Source organism: Nerophis lumbriciformis, linkage group LG38 (assembly GCF_033978685.3).
Source record: "Nerophis lumbriciformis linkage group LG38, RoL_Nlum_v2.1, whole genome shotgun sequence".
Taxonomy (NCBI): domain Eukaryota; kingdom Metazoa; phylum Chordata; class Actinopteri; order Syngnathiformes; family Syngnathidae; genus Nerophis; species Nerophis lumbriciformis.
The window spans coordinates 5,649,178-5,667,681 of NC_084585.2; the positions used below are offsets into that span (position 1 = coordinate 5,649,178).

Here is an 18,504-nt window from a genome sequence, read left to right on the forward strand (position 1 = left end):
TACTGTTGACTTTGTTGTGCTCAAACTATTTGATGTAATAACAGAAGGAAGTAGTTAAAATATTGCATTGATATTGTTAAACTGTCAATACTCACCATAATTAAATAGAAACATTTACAGTTAACACATGTGATCGTATCAGCCGATCTTACTAACAGATGATCGGTATCGGCATCAAAACACTCTACCCTACTTGTTATTTATTCCACTTTGAATAACAATAACAATATAGAATGTGTTTTTCTATAACATTTCCTTCCACAAAAGACAAATAATGACAACTTCATGGTCATAGAGGACCACAGTACTAGATACATCTCACAAGTGAACGACCTTTGAAACACAATCAGAGTGAAATAACTCCCTCTTGTGGAGGATTTCGTCAATTACAGTCTGCTAAAATGTCATGTAAAATGCAAACACATTTTAACTGCACTTATTTTGGAATTTAGCCTATCAATCACAATACTTATGTAAGACAAGAACACATATGTTTTTCTTTTTTGATGAATTCTAACTCGTAAATGAAGGCTAGTAAAAGTCAGCCAACAATGCAGCTAACGGGAGAACTCTACTGCAATATAACAATATATCATTTACATCTCATGACCTGAATATTAACCATCGATATTGTTATTGTAAGCACAAACGAGGAACTACTTTAAGCGGCGCCGTGATCAGTTAGCTAACTGGCTTATGCGGCTATTGACATACTGAGCTGCTGCATCACCTCTGAGTTGGTAAATTATTGACATTCAACTTAGACTCGCAGATGGCAAGAAAGACACACAAAAATGCTTCTGCCTGCATGAGGATTATGATTAATTCTTCTTCTAAACGGGAGGATATGAACATCCAATCAGTCAGCATCCCAGTGAGAGCAGACAGTGTACAGCAAGTGATTGTTCTGTTATCTTCCTAGTTTGTTTATCTTGTAAAGCACTTAGCAATAGTGCCACTTGCTGGATATGTTTATCACTCAGCTTCTAAAACGTGGAGCTTATCCTCCTAATATTCAGGCTCAAAAATATAAGGTTCTGGATCATTATTTGTCCCAAATAAGTCTTTGTTGTCTTTAATACTGGAAAAACAGCAAGAATCCAAGGAGAAAAAGACAAAATGTTGACATCAGTTACACACACCACATATATATATATATATATATATATATATATATATATATATATATATATATATATATATATATATATATATAATAGAGATGCGCGGATAGGCAATTTTTCATCCGCAACCGCATCACAAAAGTCGTCAACCATCCGCCATTCACCCGATCTAACATTTAATCAAACCGCACCCGCCCGCACCCGCCCGTTGTAATATATCTAATATAGACGATGCAAGGCATTAGTGAGGTTATAAAGCTTTTGCCTGTTAAAGAAAGGAGACTGATCCAATGCAGCAGAGACATTCGCGTGCCACGCTGTCACGGCCCAGACGCACACCAGTTCGCAATCATCTGGGAGCCGCGCTGAGCGCACCTCCAAGCGCGTGGAGGTGCGATGTCCCTCGCACCCGCGGCGGCTCCACCCGGGCTCGCGCCCGAGGCTTCAGCGCGCACCGCGGCGGCCATCCTACTCGTCGCGGCAGGTAAGCTGCGCGGGCGGAGCGCGCGCAGTGACCCCTGTTACGAGCCCCCGGCCACAGGGGTGGCGGGCAGGTAAGCTGCTTACCTGCTGCGCGTGACGCCGGCCGCGGCGAAGGCGGACGAGGCGGGGTGTCGGTGCGGTGGGCGCGGTGGTGACCCTGGACGTGCGTCGGGCCCTTCTCGCGGATCACCTCAGCTACGGCTCCCGGTGGGGCCCTCTCGGGGGAAGGGGCCTCGGTCCCGGACCCCGGCGAGGTGTCCCTTCTCCGCTCCGTAAAAGTGTCCATCTCTTTTTTTTTTCTTCTTCTGTTGTGGCATATGCAGCAGGTGCCTGCTCGTTTTTCGTATGTGGGTAACAACATTCAACTATGTATATATATTTCCGAATTGGTTTAACTGCCACCCGCCTGAATCTATTTAAAATCAAATTTTTTTTTATTTCAACCACACGACCCGACCCGCGGATAAAATCTATTTTTTTTTTATTTCAACCGCCCGAACCGCGGATAATCCGCGGACTCCGCGGTTGTGTCCGCAAACCGCGCATCTCTAATATATATATATATATATATATATATATATATATGTATATATGTATATATATACACAGTATAAAACATAGTTGACACAGGTGTAGATATTGCTTTGGGTTTTGGCTGAGACCAGGAATCTTGGGATCAAAAAGGTTGGTGACCACCGATCTACAGCCTTTTTAATGTATGTAATGTACTGCTACTTTTTTCCTAAGCTTTGAACCCTGCGACTAATCTATGGACTAAGTCTGCCGTGATTAGTAATAGTTGTTGTTGAAGGATAAAAGCGTCGCCGTATGCTTAGAAGGACCAAAGTACGTAAATATTACATGCTATGGTAACACTTTAGTATGGGGAACGTATCACCATTAAATAGTGTGTTATTAACATGAAAATTAGTAACATATTATTAAGTACTTATTAATGCCTTATTCTGCATGGCCTTATTATACAAGCAGTAAGCCATTAACTAAGAGTCTTCCCTCAATAACTTCAGAATTATTTATTATTAGTAACCCTAACCCTAACCTTAACCTTAACCCTAACCCTTATATGTTCCCCTAGTGCCCAAATAACCCTAAATTAAGTCTTTGTTACTTAGAATAAGTTCCCCATACTAAAGTGTTTTTGCCTGTGGTGGACAGCTAGGAGTTTAATGTATACCAGGGGTCGGCAACCCCCGCATGCGGCTCTTTGATCACTATGATGCGGCTCAGCAGCTTACTTGCTGAACCCCCCAATTTCCCCGTGAGACTTCCGAATTTCGGTGCCTCTCGCAGAAAACTCCCGGGATTAATATTCACCGATTTTCACCCTTACAGCTATAATAAGGGCGTGCCATGATGGTACAACATTTGGCACCCTCTACAATCTGTATTAACAGCGTGCCAGCCCAACACTTGTTATACAATATACATTTTCTGCTTGCACACGTACGTGACAGCAAGGCATACTTGGTCAACAGCCACACAGGTTACACTGACGGTGACCATATAAAACAACTTTAACACTCTTACTAATAATGCGCCACACTTTGAACCAAAACCAAACAAGAATGACAAACACATTTCGGGAGAACATCTGCACCTTAACACAACATAAACACAACAGAACAAATACCCAGAATCCCATGAAGCCCTGACTATTCCGGGCTACATTATACACCCCCGCTACCACCAAACCCCGCCCCCACCCCAACCCTGCTCCCTCACACATCAACCCCCCCCCCCTCTCTGTGCGTAGGTTGAGGTGGGCGGGGTTTGGTAGCGGGGGTGTATAATGTATCCCGGAAGAGTTAGGGCTGCATGGGATTCTGGGTATTTGTCCTGTTGTGTTTATGTTGTGTTACGGTGCAGATGTATACCAATAAGAACAAAAATGAAGTCTAAAAGGTCACAAACCATTTGAATCTCCTCAGGAGAAAGCTCGTCCTCCACTTTGCTCTCTTCCCACAGGTTGATGCTCGGGTCCAGCACCTCTGCAGCACTCTTGTCTACAACAAAGACACACAGAAAGATCCACTGAGTGTACAGTCAGCCTTAGTTAAATGCAGGCTTATGTCATGAGCCCAAAAGGCCTCATACTGTATTATACTGTGATCTATGATTTATGTCAGAGGTCTCCCAATTGCAGCCTGGGGGGCCATTTGCGGCCCGCAGCTAACTTTTTAATGGCCTGCGGCACAATCTAAATATACTATTAATAAAAAAGACCCCATAAAACATGGAATAAAAGAGCACGCAGGTGAAATGTAACGAGAAAAGTTTGCAATGTTGATTTTAATAACACAAAGCTGCCATGCAGACTGTTTTTTTCTTTAAAACGGTTATTGCTCAAAAAATAATGAATCAAAATCAATGTTGTTATGAATTATACACATACGCAAGGCTCCAATTACTTTGCATCAAATATTGCACATTTTTGGGGAAATATTGCATAAAGAAAAAGAATGAAAAAAATATTAAAAACAATTTATTAAAACGTATAATTGACGGATAGATCTGAAGTTGATCAAGAAAATTAAATGTTAAAAGTTTATTTAAAAAAAAAACATATTTTTAACACTTCCATGTCTGGTGACCTTTTAGATCAGTGAAAATGTTAGTGTTTTTTTAACTGTCATTGTTCAAAAATAATAAAACATCAACATCAGTTAATTATTGACCTATTTAATAACTTCACATCAAATATTCCACTATGAACATTGTTTGGGGGGTTAGAGTTGCATATTTTGTGAGTTTGCCATAAAAAAACAGGGGTTTCTTTAACAAAAAGTGCATAAAACATGAAAAAACCTTATTATTATATACTTAAGTTGACCTAGAGCATACTTGCCAACCTTGAGACCTCCGATTTCGGGAGGTGGGGGGTGGGGGCGTGGTCGGGGTGGGGCGGGGGCGTGGTTGGGGGCAGGGCTAAGAGGGGAGGAGTATATTTACAGCTAGAATTCACCAAGTCAAGTATTTCATATATATATATATATATATATATATATATATATATATATATATATATATATATAAGAAATACTTGACTTTCAGTGAATTCTAGCTGTATATATATTTATTTTATTATACATATATATATATATATATATATATATATATATATATATATATATATATATATATATATATATATATATATATATATACATACACAATATATACATATATAAGTAAAAGAAATACTTGAATTTCAGTGTTCATTTATTTACACATATACACACACATAACACTCATCTACTCATTGTTGAGTTAAGGGTTGAATTGTCCATCCTTGTTCTATTCTCTGTCACTATTTTTCTAACCATGCTGAACAAAAAAAGAATGTGGCTTAAGTACAGTTTTCTAATTGAGCTGCTGCATTTTTTGGTTGGGTTGTTTATTTATTTTGAGTAACTTCTATACATTTCTAAAAGGGGAATCATGTAATAGAGTTATCTATGTTTGTCTGTTGCCATCGCCTGGTGAATGTTGGCTATAGCGTACTGGGGTTACTTTTTGGTTGGCCAACGATTTACGTGGTGTTGCGCACCTGACGTCACTCAGGTCCGCATGGAGCTGGAGGGGGCGTGGCTTCCAGCCCCGCCTGAATTTCGGGAGAAAATTTGTCCCGGGAGGTTTTCGGGAGAGGCGCTGAATTTCGGCAGTCTCCCGGAAAATCCGGGAGGGTTGGCAAGTATGACCTAGAGATTTAAGCGTTGAAAAAAATTATAATAAAGGCCTTATGTTAACATTATGACTTCTGGGTCCTTGTGACCGAACTTGAGCGGAGCCCTCCAGGTTGAAGAAATCTATCTATTGTTATGGGTTTTTAAATGGAAAAAGATCAATATGTACCCCGCATGCTTCCATTTTTCAGTGTTGCGGCCTTCAGTGGCAAAAGTTTGGACAGCCCTGATCTATGTAAGCTTTCTTATTCAGGGTGACGACTCATTACCATACCTGCCAACTTTTGAAATCAGAAAAACCTAGTAGCCAGGGTCCAGGGGCCACAGGCCCCGGTAGGTCCAGGACAAAGTCCTGGTGGGGGGTTCAGGGGGGCTTCGACGCAAAATGATTATTAGCATTCAGACAGGTTAAAATGTTCCTAAAACCATCACTTTTCTATCAGTCACAGTGACTTTTCAAAACAAAAATAGTACAGCAAAAATCATATGGGTTGATTGACATGTTTATTCTGTAAGCTAACTTCAATAGTTTGAAATTATTTTGACAGTTAATGCCAGTTATCCTGTCAACCTTTCACAAGACTTCAATTTGTTAATTGAAAGTATAAACAGTATAAACACTTTTTACAGTAAACAAATGGTAAAACAGTACTAAACAATTCCATTTAAAAAAAAATTGGTGTCATTATTAACTTTCTGTCCAAGCTTGTATAATCTACTGCCTTGTTCAATTGTAAAAAATAATCTGTGCCTAAAATTCACATTTCTATCACAATTATCATACTGTAAACATGGTAAGCTAACTTCATTAAAATTAATAGTCCTGCCAATAGCATGGAATTACAATTCAAATGTAGTTTTTTTGTAAGCCTTTCAAAAGAATTCAAAATATGAAAAATGAATGAAAATTAATTTAAGCCATCAGACACTTGAAAAGTGGCACATCACATCTCTAATGTAATCATTTGAACTTTTCAACAGAAATAGCACTGCAAAAATATTAAAGACATACTTCTGTATTTTGGTAGTTATGCTGTCAACATTTAACAAGATTTCTTCAACTTGGACTTGAAAGCATAAATAGTATAAACACTTTTAACAGTATAACAGTACTAAACAATTCCAATAGATAACATTGGTGTCGTTACCTTTTTGTGGCTAAAATCCGAAAAACGTTGAAAGTTTTCCACTTGTATCGCTAGCAACGGCATTAGACTTGTGTTTTTTTGTCCCAACGTGGTCTTTTACATCGCTAATTCCTCCGTGTCCGATCGAAAAATCTTGTCTGCACAAGGTGCAATTCGCGTAGTTTTCACCCTTTTTGGAACGGATAATTATTCCCGGATAGGCTTTTGAATATTCTTCACGGAATGACTGCAGTTTTCTTTTCGGTTTAAGACTCGTTTGCGATTTTTCTCCGGCTGATTCCATGATCGTTCGCTCGTTTGGAAACAACGGCAACTGGTGCCTCGTGCTTGGCAGCGGTGCTATAAATAGCCTCGCGCATGGCATTCGGAATGGCTCGATAGGAAGTTACGGGAAGCAGTGTCGATTGTCATTGTTGTTACGCGATTTCGTGAATAAAACTTTTAAAAAAACTTTTTTTTTTAATTAATGAAAAACTGTATTTTTTATCACTGCAACCGTAACCCGGAATAGGTTGATGAAAACCGTACTAATTACGGGAAAACCGGAGTAGTTGGCAGGTATGTATTACTATTCTAGTACTGAGTTAGCAAGTTTAAAAACATTGGGAATCTATGCAGAGCGTTAAAGAAAGTGACCAAAATACTGTAGACCAAGGGTGTCTAAACTTTTCAACTTTGATGCATTTTGTGCATGCTAAGCTATCTGAATAAAACGTTACAGGTGACAAAGCAAATGATTCTAATATCTAATAACAGAGATAACTAATGATTTGTATTTTTAGAACAGAGTGGGGCCAATAAAAAACAAGCAAAGGCTCCTTCTATAGAAAAAAACAAGAAATATTCATCATGCATAGACCTACACAAGACTGGGTAACATACCAGCACTCTCCTCCTTCAGACTCTTTTCCTTGGCGGGCTCCTCATCTACTCTTTTCTCCACGCGACTGTGCTGCTCAGATCCCAGCCGGGACCTGAAAACCAAGAACTTCATGTGTTTACAATCCTGACACGTAACCACAATAATAATAAAACAACAAATACCCACAGTCTCTTCTTGTCCACCATTCTCTTGACTCGTATGGCCCTCTGCTCCGAGTACAGCTTACAAACTCCTTTATAACAAAACCATAGTCCACAAAAACACTCCAGGGTAAACACTATTTCTTCTCTTTTGTACTCACCTTTCAAATACACGTCAACGAGGTCCAAGACAGCACGCCTGTGCTCTTTAGTTTGGGCTGATGTCACCTGCTTCTCAGCTAGAAAGTCAAAATGAAGCAAAAAATAAATGATCGGTCTTCTCAGGTCACTGCAGATGTTGCACACCTTCAGTACGTAGCTGCTTGATAGCCTCGGAACATGTTCTCATGAAGATCTGGGCATCCTGGTCGATTTGATCGCGTTCACTGTCCGTCATGCGGGAGAGGTCTGACGAGATGAGACTGGAACACAAAACAACAAACATCAAGGAAATACATAATGTTGCGTCTGACCAGTCTTCCTCTCAGGGAATTAAAGTCACTTGTCAATCCCAAGTTCTTTCAGATGACATATATGTTGAGTAAGAAGGACCATCAAGACAGAATAGGAATATTATCAAGTTTTACTAAAGCTTTAGGAGACCAGTCCTACAGTGCGCTAATACCAGCATCTAGAAGAGGTCTGAAAATCAAACGGGAAGAGACAACTTATTGAATACGAAAACAGCCTACCCAGAAAGGAATAAAGCCTCACTGTTCTAATACAGATAAGATAAGAAGGGAGTCCTCCAACTCCCACATTCCAACGCTTCAAGGTAAGGCACACAGTTTACTTGCGGACATAAGATACAAGCAAAAAGAGTACACATGGGAAAATATTAGCTGCTTTAAACAGGACGTCGAGTGGATCTAGCATAATATTGTGAGAGTCCAGTCCATAGTGGATCTAACATAATATTGTGAGAGTCCAGTCCATAGTGGATCTAACATAATATTGTGAGAGTCCAGCCCATAGTGGATCTAACATAATAATGAGAGTCCAGTCCATAGTGGATCTAACAGTATAGTGAGAGTCCAGTCCATAGTGAATCTAACATAATAGTGAGAGTCCGGTCCATAGTGGATCTAACACAGTAGTGTGAGAGTCCAGTCCATAGTGGGTCTAACATAATAGTGAGAGTCCAGTCCATAGTGGATCTAACATAATAGTGAGAGTCCAGTCCATAGTAGATCTAACATAATAGTGAGAGTCTGGTCCATAGTGGATCTAACATAATAGTGTGAGAGTCCAGTCCATAGTGGATCTAATATAATATTGTGAGAGTCCAGTCCATAGTGGATCTAACATAATAGTGAGAGTCCAGTCCATAGTGGATCTAACATAATAGTGTGAGAGTCCAGTCCATAGTGGATCTAACATAATAGTGAGAGTCCAGTCCATAGTGGATCTAGCATAATAGTGTGAGAGTCCAGTCCATAGTGGATCTAACATAATAGTGAGAGTCCAGTCCATAGTGGATCTAACATAGTAGTGAGAGTCCAGTCCATAGTGGATCTAACATAGTAGTGAGAGTCCAGTCCATAGTGGATCTAACATAATAGTGAGAGTCCAGTCCATAGTGGATCTAACATAATAGTGAGAGTCCAGTCCATAGTGGATCTAACATAATAGTGAGAGTCCAGTCCACAGTGGATCTAACATAATAGTGAGAGTCCAGTCCATAGTGGATCTAACATAATAGTGAGAGTCCAGTCCATAGTGGATCTAACATAATAGTGAAAGTCCAGTCCATAGTGGATCTAATATAATAGTGAGAGTCCAGTCCATAGTGGATCTAACATAATAGTGAGAGTCCAGTCCATAGTGGATCTAACATAATAGTGAGAGTCCAGTCCATAGTGGATCTAACATAATAGTGAGAGTCCAGTCCATAGTGGATCTAACATAATAGTGAGAGTCCAGTCCATAGTGGATCTAACATAATAGCGTGAGAGTCCAGTCCATAGTGGATCTAACATAATAGTGAGAGTCCAGTCCATAGTAGATCTAGCATAATATTGTGAGAGTCCAGTCCATAGTGGATCTAACATAATAGTGAGAGTCCAGTCCATAGTGGATCTAACATAATTGTGTGAGAGTCCAGTCCATAGTGGATCTAACATAATAGTGAGAGTCCAGTCCATAGTGGATCTAGCATAATAGTGTGAGAGTCCAGTCCATAGTAGATCTAGCATAATATTGTGAGAGTCCAGTCCATAGTGGATCTAACATAATAGCGTGAGAGTCCAGTCCACAGTGGATCTAACATAATAGTGTGAGAGTCCAGTCCATAGTGGATCTAACATAATAGTGAGAGTCCAGTCCATAGTGGATCTAACATAATAGTGTGAGAGTCCAGTCCATAGTGGATCTAACATAATAGTGAGAGTCCAGTCCATAGTGGATCTAACATAATAGTGAGAGTCCAGTCCATAGTGGATCTAACATAATAGTGAGAGTCCAGTCCATAGTGGATCTAACATAATAGTGAGAGTCCAGTCCATAGTGGATCTAACATAATAGTGAGAGTCCAGTCCATAGTGGATCTAACATAATAGTGAGAGTCCAGTCCATAGTGGATCTAACATAATAGTGAGAGTCCAGTCCATAGTGGATCTAGCATAATAGTGTGAGAGTCCAGTCCATAGTGGATCTAACATAATAGTGACAGTCCAGTCCATAGTGGATCTAACATAATAGTGTGAGAGTCCAGTCCATAGTGGATCTAACATAATAGTGAGAGTCCAGTCCATAGTAGATCTAGCATAATATTGTGAGAGTCCAGTCCATAGTGGATCTGACATAATAGTGAGAGTCCAGTCCATAGTGGATCTAACATAATAGTGAGAGTCCAGTCCATAGTGGATCTAATATAATAGTGAGAGTCCAGTCCATAGTGGATCTAACATAATAGTGAGAGTCCAGTCCATAGTGGATCTAACATAATAGTGAGAGTCCAGTCCATAGTGGATCTAGCATAATAGTGTGAGAGTCCAGTCCATAGTGGATCTAACGTAATAGTGAGAGTCCAGTCCATAGTGGATCTAACATAATAGTGAGAGTCCAGTCCATAGTGGATCTATCATAATAGCGTGAGAGTCCAGTCCATAGTGGATCTAACATAATAGTGAGAGTCCAGTCCATAATAGATCTAGCATAATATTGTGAGAGTCCCGTCCATAGTGGATCTAACATAATAGTGAGAGTCCAGTCCATAGTGGATCTAAAATAATAGTGAGAGTCCAGTCCATAGTGGATCTAACATAATAGCGTGAGAGTCCAGTCCATAGTGGATCTAACATAATAGTGAGAGTCCAGTCCATAGTGGATCTAACATAATAGTGAGAGTCCAGTCCATAGTAGATCTAGCATAATATTGTGAGAGTCCAGTCCATAGTGCATCTAACATAATAGTGAGAGTCCAGTCCATAGTGGATCTAACATAATAGTGAGAGTCCAGTCCATAGTGGATCTAACATAATAGCGTGAGAGTCCAGTCCATAGTGGATGTAACATAATAGTGAGAGTCCAGTCCATAGTGGATCTAACATAATAGTGAGAGTCCAGTCCATAGTAGATCTAGCATAATATTGTGAGAGTCCAGTCCATAGTGGATCTAACATAATAGTGAGAGTCCAGTCCATAATAGATCTAGCATAATATTGTGAGAGTCCCGTCCATAGTGGATCTAACATAATAGTGAGAGTCCAGTCCATAGTGGATCTAAAATAATAGTGAGAGTCCAGTCCATAGTGGATCTAACATAATAGCGTGAGAGTCCAGTCCATAGTGGATCTAACATAATAGTGAGAGTCCAGTCCATAGTGGATCTAACATAATAGTGAGAGTCCAGTCCATAGTAGATCTAGCATAATATTGTGAGAGTCCAGTCCATAGTGCATCTAACATAATAGTGAGAGTCCAGTCCATAGTGGATCTAACATAATAGTGAGAGTCCAGTCCATAGTGGATCTAACATAATAGCGTGAGAGTCCAGTCCATAGTGGATGTAACATAATAGTGAGAGTCCAGTCCATAGTGGATCTAACATAATAGTGAGAGTCCAGTCCATAGTAGATCTAGCATAATATTGTGAGAGTCCAGTCCATAGTGCATCTAACATAATAGTGAGAGTCCAGTCCATAGTGGATCTAACATAATAGTGAGAGTCCAGTCCATAGTGGATCTAACATAATAGCGTGAGAGTCCAGTCCATAGTGGATGTAACATAATAGTGAGAGTCCAGTCCATAGTGGATCTAACATAATAGTGAGAGTCCAGTCCATAGTGGATCTAGCATAATAGTGTGAGAGTCCAGTCCATAGTGGATCTAACATAATAGTGAGAGTCCAGTCCATAGTGGATCTAACATAATAGTGAGAGTCCAGTCCATAGTAGATCTAGCATAATATTGCTAGAGTCCAGTCCATAGTGGATCTAACATAATAGTGAGAGTCCAGTCCATAGTGGATCCAACATAATAGTGAGAGTCCAGTCCATAGTGGATCTAACATAATAGTGTGAGAGTCCAGTCCATAGTGGATCCAACATAATAGTGAGAGTCCAGTCCATAGTGGATCTAGCATAATAGTGTGAGAGTCCAGTCCATAGTGGATCTAACATAATAGTGAGAGTCCAGTCCATAGTGGATCTAACATAATAGTGAGAGTCCAGTCCATAGTGGATCTAACGTAATAGTGAGAGTCAAAAAAGTTCATTAGTATTTTTAGACATCTTTGCTTTGTTTTTTGCTCAGTTTTTCTCGATTAAAATGACATGTACATGCATCGTGGCCCATCATGCAACATTTTCTCGAGGACGAGCAGTATAAAAATATGGATGGATCGGTATGCTCCATAACTACACAGGCTATAAGGACGAGTGGATATCAAACACAACATGGGTGAGGTGAGGTAGCTGGAGTTCATGGCAGCTAAATGGAGAACATTTTAGTCATGTGGTTGAGTAAGGAAGTCAAAAATCAGATTGCAGGAACAAACTCAAACTAGATGAGGCCAGCACACATAGCTACAAATGGATTCTTGATGGATTTTCCCACCGCTAATAGCAAAAGGGCCCCACCTACAGACATCTTTAATGTTTAGTTAATGTGTTGTGGTGAAGACTTGTAAACAAACCAAACAAGCAAAACACACCCGCCAATAATACAGAGGGGACCTTGAAGAGACGGTTTTTTTTTTCCCTTCCCCAGGACGTTAATCCTTTTCTGCTCGGTTGCACTTCAATTATTGCCGACAACTAGACTGGAGCCTGCTGCTAAAGACCACACTACTTGCCGGAAGCAGACGTACCGGTACACATTTTGGAGACAGGCAGAGTTTGCCACGTATAGAAAGTAGACGGCTATAGTCTTACCTTCCTGCACTCACATAATCCTTCCTGTGTTGCAGTAAGAAGTCTTTGAGCTTGGTGATGTTGGTGATCTAGAGGGGGAGAAAATAGTAGTATTAGTATGACCGTGTCAATGCATGCACTGCAAAAACTGAAATCTAAGCAGAGGTGGGTAGAGTAGGCAGAAATTGTACTCAAGTAAGAGTACAGTTACTTTAGAGATTTATTACTCAAGTAAAAGTAAGGAGTAGTCACCCAAATATTTACTTGAGTAAAAGTAAAAAGTATGTTGTGAAAAAACTACTCAAGTACTGAGTAACTGATGAGTAACATACACACACATATCATATATATACATACCGTATTTTCCGCACTATAAGGCGCACCTAAAAACCACAAATTTTCTCAAAAGCTGACAGTGCGCCTTATAACCCGGTGCGCTTTATATATGGATAAATATTAAGATTCATTTTCATAAAGTTTAGGTCTCGCAACTACGGTAAACAGCCGCCATCTTTTTTCCCCGTAGAAGAAGCGCGCGGTGCATGCTGGGATATGTGACGTTTCATTTCCATTTGTGTGTTTATGTAAAGACCCCAAAATGGCTCCTATTAAGTGTGTTGTCTGTCTAATTATAAATAATGCAGACGAGGCGTGTTAACTGAGTTCTCAACGTTTACTCACAGCGTGCTCATAACCACATTCTAACTGCCAGCATACAACAACGCTTCTCAGGGCTACCGCGCATGCTCGTAACTATCGTTGCATGCTGGGTAGTGTAGTTGTTATATTTGCTAGCTCATAACAGCACATTGAGAGACACGCTTACGCGCTTAATTCAATACTCGCCGTCATTCCGGGTGGATTGACAAAAGACCTCCAGCCGCTAGATATTGGTGTCAACAGGGCATTCGAAGCTAGACTGCTAACTGCGTGGGAACAATGGATGACAGAAGGCGAACACACCTTCACTAAGACGAGGAGGCAGCGCCAGACGACGCCAACATCTGCCAGTGGATCGTAAATTTGCCCAACTTTTCACTTCGGACACCGAAGACGAAGGATTTACGAATGAAGAATAACTTCAGAAAGTGAGCGCTATGTTTATTTTGTGTGTTGTGACATTAACGTTCGAGCAACATTATGTTGCTATTGCTCTGCACTATTTTGAATTTTACTATGTTTGTGATTGCACATTTGCGTACATTTTGGGAGTGAACAGAGTTGTTAGAACGCTGGTTTTTAATATATTATTAAAGTTTGACTGACCTATCTGACTGTTTTTTTGACATTCCCTTTAGCGCAGCGTAGGCGCGGCTTATAGTCCGGGGCGGCTTATTGGTGGACAAAGTTATGAAATATGCCATTCATTGAAGGTGCGGCTAATAATCCGGTGCGCCTTATAGTGCGGAAAATACGGTAGTATGACCGTGTCAATGCATGCACTGCAAAAACTGAAGTCTAAGTAAGATGAAATATCTCAAATAAGGGTGATATTTGCTTATTTTCTGTCTGATAAGATAATTCTTCTCACTAAGCAGATTTTATGTTTATGTTGAGTATTTTACTTGTTTTAAGGGTTTTGATCCCCGACTTAAACAAGTTGAAAAACGTATTCGAGTGTTACCATTTAGTCAAATCAAATCAACTTTATTTATAAAGCACATTTAAAATTTACCACAGGGGTAGCCAAAGTGCTGTACAATGAACATGTTAAAAGATAAAACGAGTACCGAGCAAACACAACACAACACAAACAGAACACGATAAAAAATAAATAATTAAAATAGAATAAATAAAAACATCCATCCATCCATCCATCTTCTTCCGCTTATCCGAGGTCGGGTCGCGGGGGCAGCAGCTTAAGCAGGGAAGCCCAGACTTTCCTCTCCCCAGCCACTTCGTCCAGCTCCTCCCGGGGGATCCCGAGGCGTTCCCAGGCCAGCCGGGGAGACATAGTCTTCCCAACGTGTCCTGGGTCTTCCCCGTGGCCTCCTACCGGTCGGACGTGCCCTAAACACCTCCCGAGGGAGGCGTTCGGGTGGCATCCTGACCAGATGCCCGAACCACCTCATCTGGCTCCTCTCGATGTGGAGGAGCAGCGGCTTTACTTTGAGCTCCCCCCGGATGGCAGAGCTTCTCACCCTATCTCTAAGGGAGAGCCCCGCCACCCGGCGGAGGAAACTCATTTGGGCCGCCTGTACCCGTGATCTTGTCCTTTCGGTCATAACCCAAAGCTTATGACCATAGGTGAGGATGGGAACGTAGATCGACCGGTAAATTGAGAGCTTTGCCTTCCGGCTCAGCTCCTTCTTCACCACAACGGATCGATACAGCGTCCGCATTACTGAAGATGCCGCACCGATCCGCCTGTCGATCTCACGATCCACTTTTCCCTCACTCGTGAACAAGACTCCTAGGTACTTGAACTCCTCCACTTGGGGCAGGGTCTCCTCCCCAACCCGGAGATGGCACTCCACCCTTTTCCGGGCGAGAACCATGGACTCGGACTTGGAGGTGCTGATTCTCATCCCTGTCGCTTCACACTCGGCTGCGAACCGATCCAGTGAGAGCTGAAGATCCTGGCCAGATGAAGCCATCAGGACCACATCATCTGCAAAAAGCAGAGACCTAATCCTGCAGCCACCAAACCAGATCCCCTCAACGCCTTGACTGCGCCTAGAAATTCTGTCCATAAAAGTTATGAACAGAATCGGTGACAAAGGGCAGCCTTGGCGGAGTCCAACCCTCACTGGAAACGTGTCCGACTTACTACCGGCAATGCGGACCAAGCTCTGACACTGATCGTACAGGGAGCGGACAGCCACAATCAGACAGTCCGATACCCCATACTCTCTGAGCACTCCCCACAGGATATCACTCAGTGTTAAAAGCCATGGAATAAAAGTATGTTTTTAAGAGAGATTTAAAAACAGGAAGAGAGGAGGCTTGTCTAACACTCAGGGGTAGGTCGTTCCAGAGCTTGGGAGCAGCAACGGCGAAAGCTCTGTCACCTCTAAGCTTCAGCCTTGTGTCAGGGACCGTCAACAGCAGCTGATCGGCTGATCTTAAGGATCGGGTGGGGCAGTAAGGCTGAAGGAGGTCGGAGAGATATGTTGGCGCGAGGTTGTTTAGACATTTAAAAACAAATAAAAGGAGTTTAAAATTGATTCGGTAACGCATTTAGTGGTCAATTGTACGGAATATGTACTGTACTGTGCAATCTACTAATCAAAGTTTCAATCAATCAATCAATCAAAGTCCTAAATGATCTCAGTAAGATACTACAGCTTGTTGCTGAGATTTGATGACCTATATTGAGTAAAACATGCTTGAAACTAGAATATCAAGTGTTGCAAAGCTGTGTCATCAACACTCACAAGTATAAAACTACTTTTTCAAAGTAATCATTTCTCATTTCAAGCATGAAAACAAAAATCATGACTTTGACACAATTGTGTCTCATAATTAAAACCGATGACAGCCAAATTGACTTTGCTGTTTTATTTTCAATGAAACAATAGATAAGTTTGGTGGCTGCAGGATTAGGTCTCTGCTTTTTGCAGATGATGTGGTCCTGATGGCTTCATCTGGCCAGGATCTTCAGCTCTCGCTGGATCGGTTCGCAGCCGAGTGTGAAGCGACTGGGATGAGAATCAGCACCTCCAAGTCCAAGTCCATGGTTCTCGCCCGGAAAAGGGTGGAGTGCCATCTCCGGGTTGGGGAGGAGATCTTGCCCCAAGTGGAGGAGTTCAAGTACCTCGGAGTCTTGTTCACGAGTGAGGGAAGAGTGGGTCGTGAGATCGACAGGCGGATCGGTGCGGCGCCTTCAGTAATGCGGACGCTGTATCGATCCTTTGTGGTGAAGAAGGAGCTGAGCCGGAAGGCAAAGCTCTCAATTTACCGGTCGATCTACGTTCCCATCCTCACCTATGGTCATGAGCTTTGGGTTATGACCGAAAGGACAAGATCACGGGTACAAGCGGCCAAAATGAGTTTCCTCCGCCGGGTGGCGGGGCTCTCCCTTAGAGATAGGGTGAGAAGCTCTGTCATCCGGGGGGAGCTCAAAGTAAAGCCGCTGCCCCTCCACATCGAGAGGAGCCAGATGAGGTGGTTCGGGCATCTGGTCAGGATGCCACCCGAGCGCCTCCCTAGGGAGGTGTTTAGGGCACGTCCGACCGGTAGGAGGCCGCGGGGAAGACCCAGGACACGTTGGGAAGACTATGTCTCCCGGCTGGCCTGGGAACGCCTCGGGGTCCCACGGGAAGAGCTGGACGAAGTGGCTGGGGAGAGGGAAGTCTGGGCTTCCCTGCTTAGGCTGCTGCCCCCGCGACCCGACCTCGGATAAGCGGAAGAAGATGGATGGATGGATGGATGGACAATAGATAAGATGTACTCATATAGTAGTACAGTCGGCACAGTACAGTAAACTGACAGTTAATATTTAAACATTTAACATGTGACATTTCTAACAATTTTGAACAGAAATAGTTCATGCACAGTCAGATGAATTCTTCAAAATTACAATTAAAACATTTTTGGCCGGGGGCCGGGCTGTATATATGCGCACTAATTGACTGAAAGAGCACGCACTTGGCGCGATGATGTCATGTTATCGATGGAAAAATGCTTTTTTAGACAATATGATTTGCCTGAGCGGCTAGGAGACCCCGAGAGTAACAAGCGGTTGCCTTGTCGAATTCCATTAAGAACAATAAATTGGTTTTTAGTATAAGTTTGCGGGTTTCAAGAAATGTAACGCCGGGCGCATATCATTATGTCAAGATAATGGCACAAGCATTTACTTCATTTAAGAATATTTTTCAACATATTGAGCAAAAAGGTCTCATATTTTTTTTTCTACCAAGAAAAGTGCACTTGTTATTAGTGAGAATATTCTTATTTTAAGGTATTTTTGGGTTCATTGAGGTTACTTCATACCTGCCAACTTTTGAAATCAGAAAAACCTAGTAGCCAGGGTCCAAGGGCCGCAGGCCCCGGTAGGTCCAGGACAAAGTCCTGGTGGGGGGTTCAGGCTTCGCCCCCCGACGCAAAATGATTAATAGCATTCAGACAGGTTCAAATGTTGCTAAAACCATCACTTTTCTATCAGTCACAGTGACTTTTCAAAACAAAAATATTACAGCAAAAATCATATGGGTTGATTGACATGTTTATTCTGTAAGCTAACTTCAATAGTTTGAAATTATTTTGACAGTTAATGCCAGTTAACCTGTCAACCTTTCACAAGACTTCAATTTGTTAATTGAAAGTATAAACAGTATAAACACTTTTTACAGTAAACAAATGGTAAAACAGTACTAAACAATTCCATAAAAAAAAAAAATTGGTGTCATTATTAACTTTCTGTCCAAGCTTGTATAATCTACTGCCTTGTTCAATTGTAAAAAATATTCTGTGCCTAAAATTCACATTTCTATCACAATTATCATACTGTAAACATGGTAAGCTAACTTCATTAAAATTAATAGTCCTGTCAATAGCATGGAATTACAATTCAAATGTAGTTTTTTTGTAAGCCTTTCAAAAGAATTCAAAATATGAAAAATTAATGAAAATTAATTTAAGCCATCAGACACTTGAAAAGTGGCACTTTTCAACAGAAATAGCACTGCAAAAATATTAAGGACATACTTCTGTATTTTGGTA

The 18,504-nt window shown here is 41.3% G+C and overlaps 1 protein-coding gene across 1 annotated transcript in view; it reads right to left on the bottom strand.

Moving 5' to 3' along the window:
- Positions 1-18,504, bottom strand: part of stx18 (syntaxin 18) — a 52,969-nt gene that overhangs the window by 10,847 nt on the left and 23,618 nt on the right. The window contains exons 2-7 of the mRNA XM_061932792.1: positions 12,859-12,926; positions 7,789-7,904; positions 7,644-7,721; positions 7,508-7,574; positions 7,342-7,433; positions 3,540-3,631 (exon numbers count right to left, since the gene is read on the bottom strand). Of these exons, the coding sequence (XP_061788776.1) occupies positions 3,540-3,631; positions 7,342-7,433; positions 7,508-7,574; positions 7,644-7,721; positions 7,789-7,904; positions 12,859-12,926 (513 nt within the window). The remainder of the gene's footprint in view (positions 1-3,539; positions 3,632-7,341; positions 7,434-7,507; positions 7,575-7,643; positions 7,722-7,788; positions 7,905-12,858; positions 12,927-18,504) is intronic.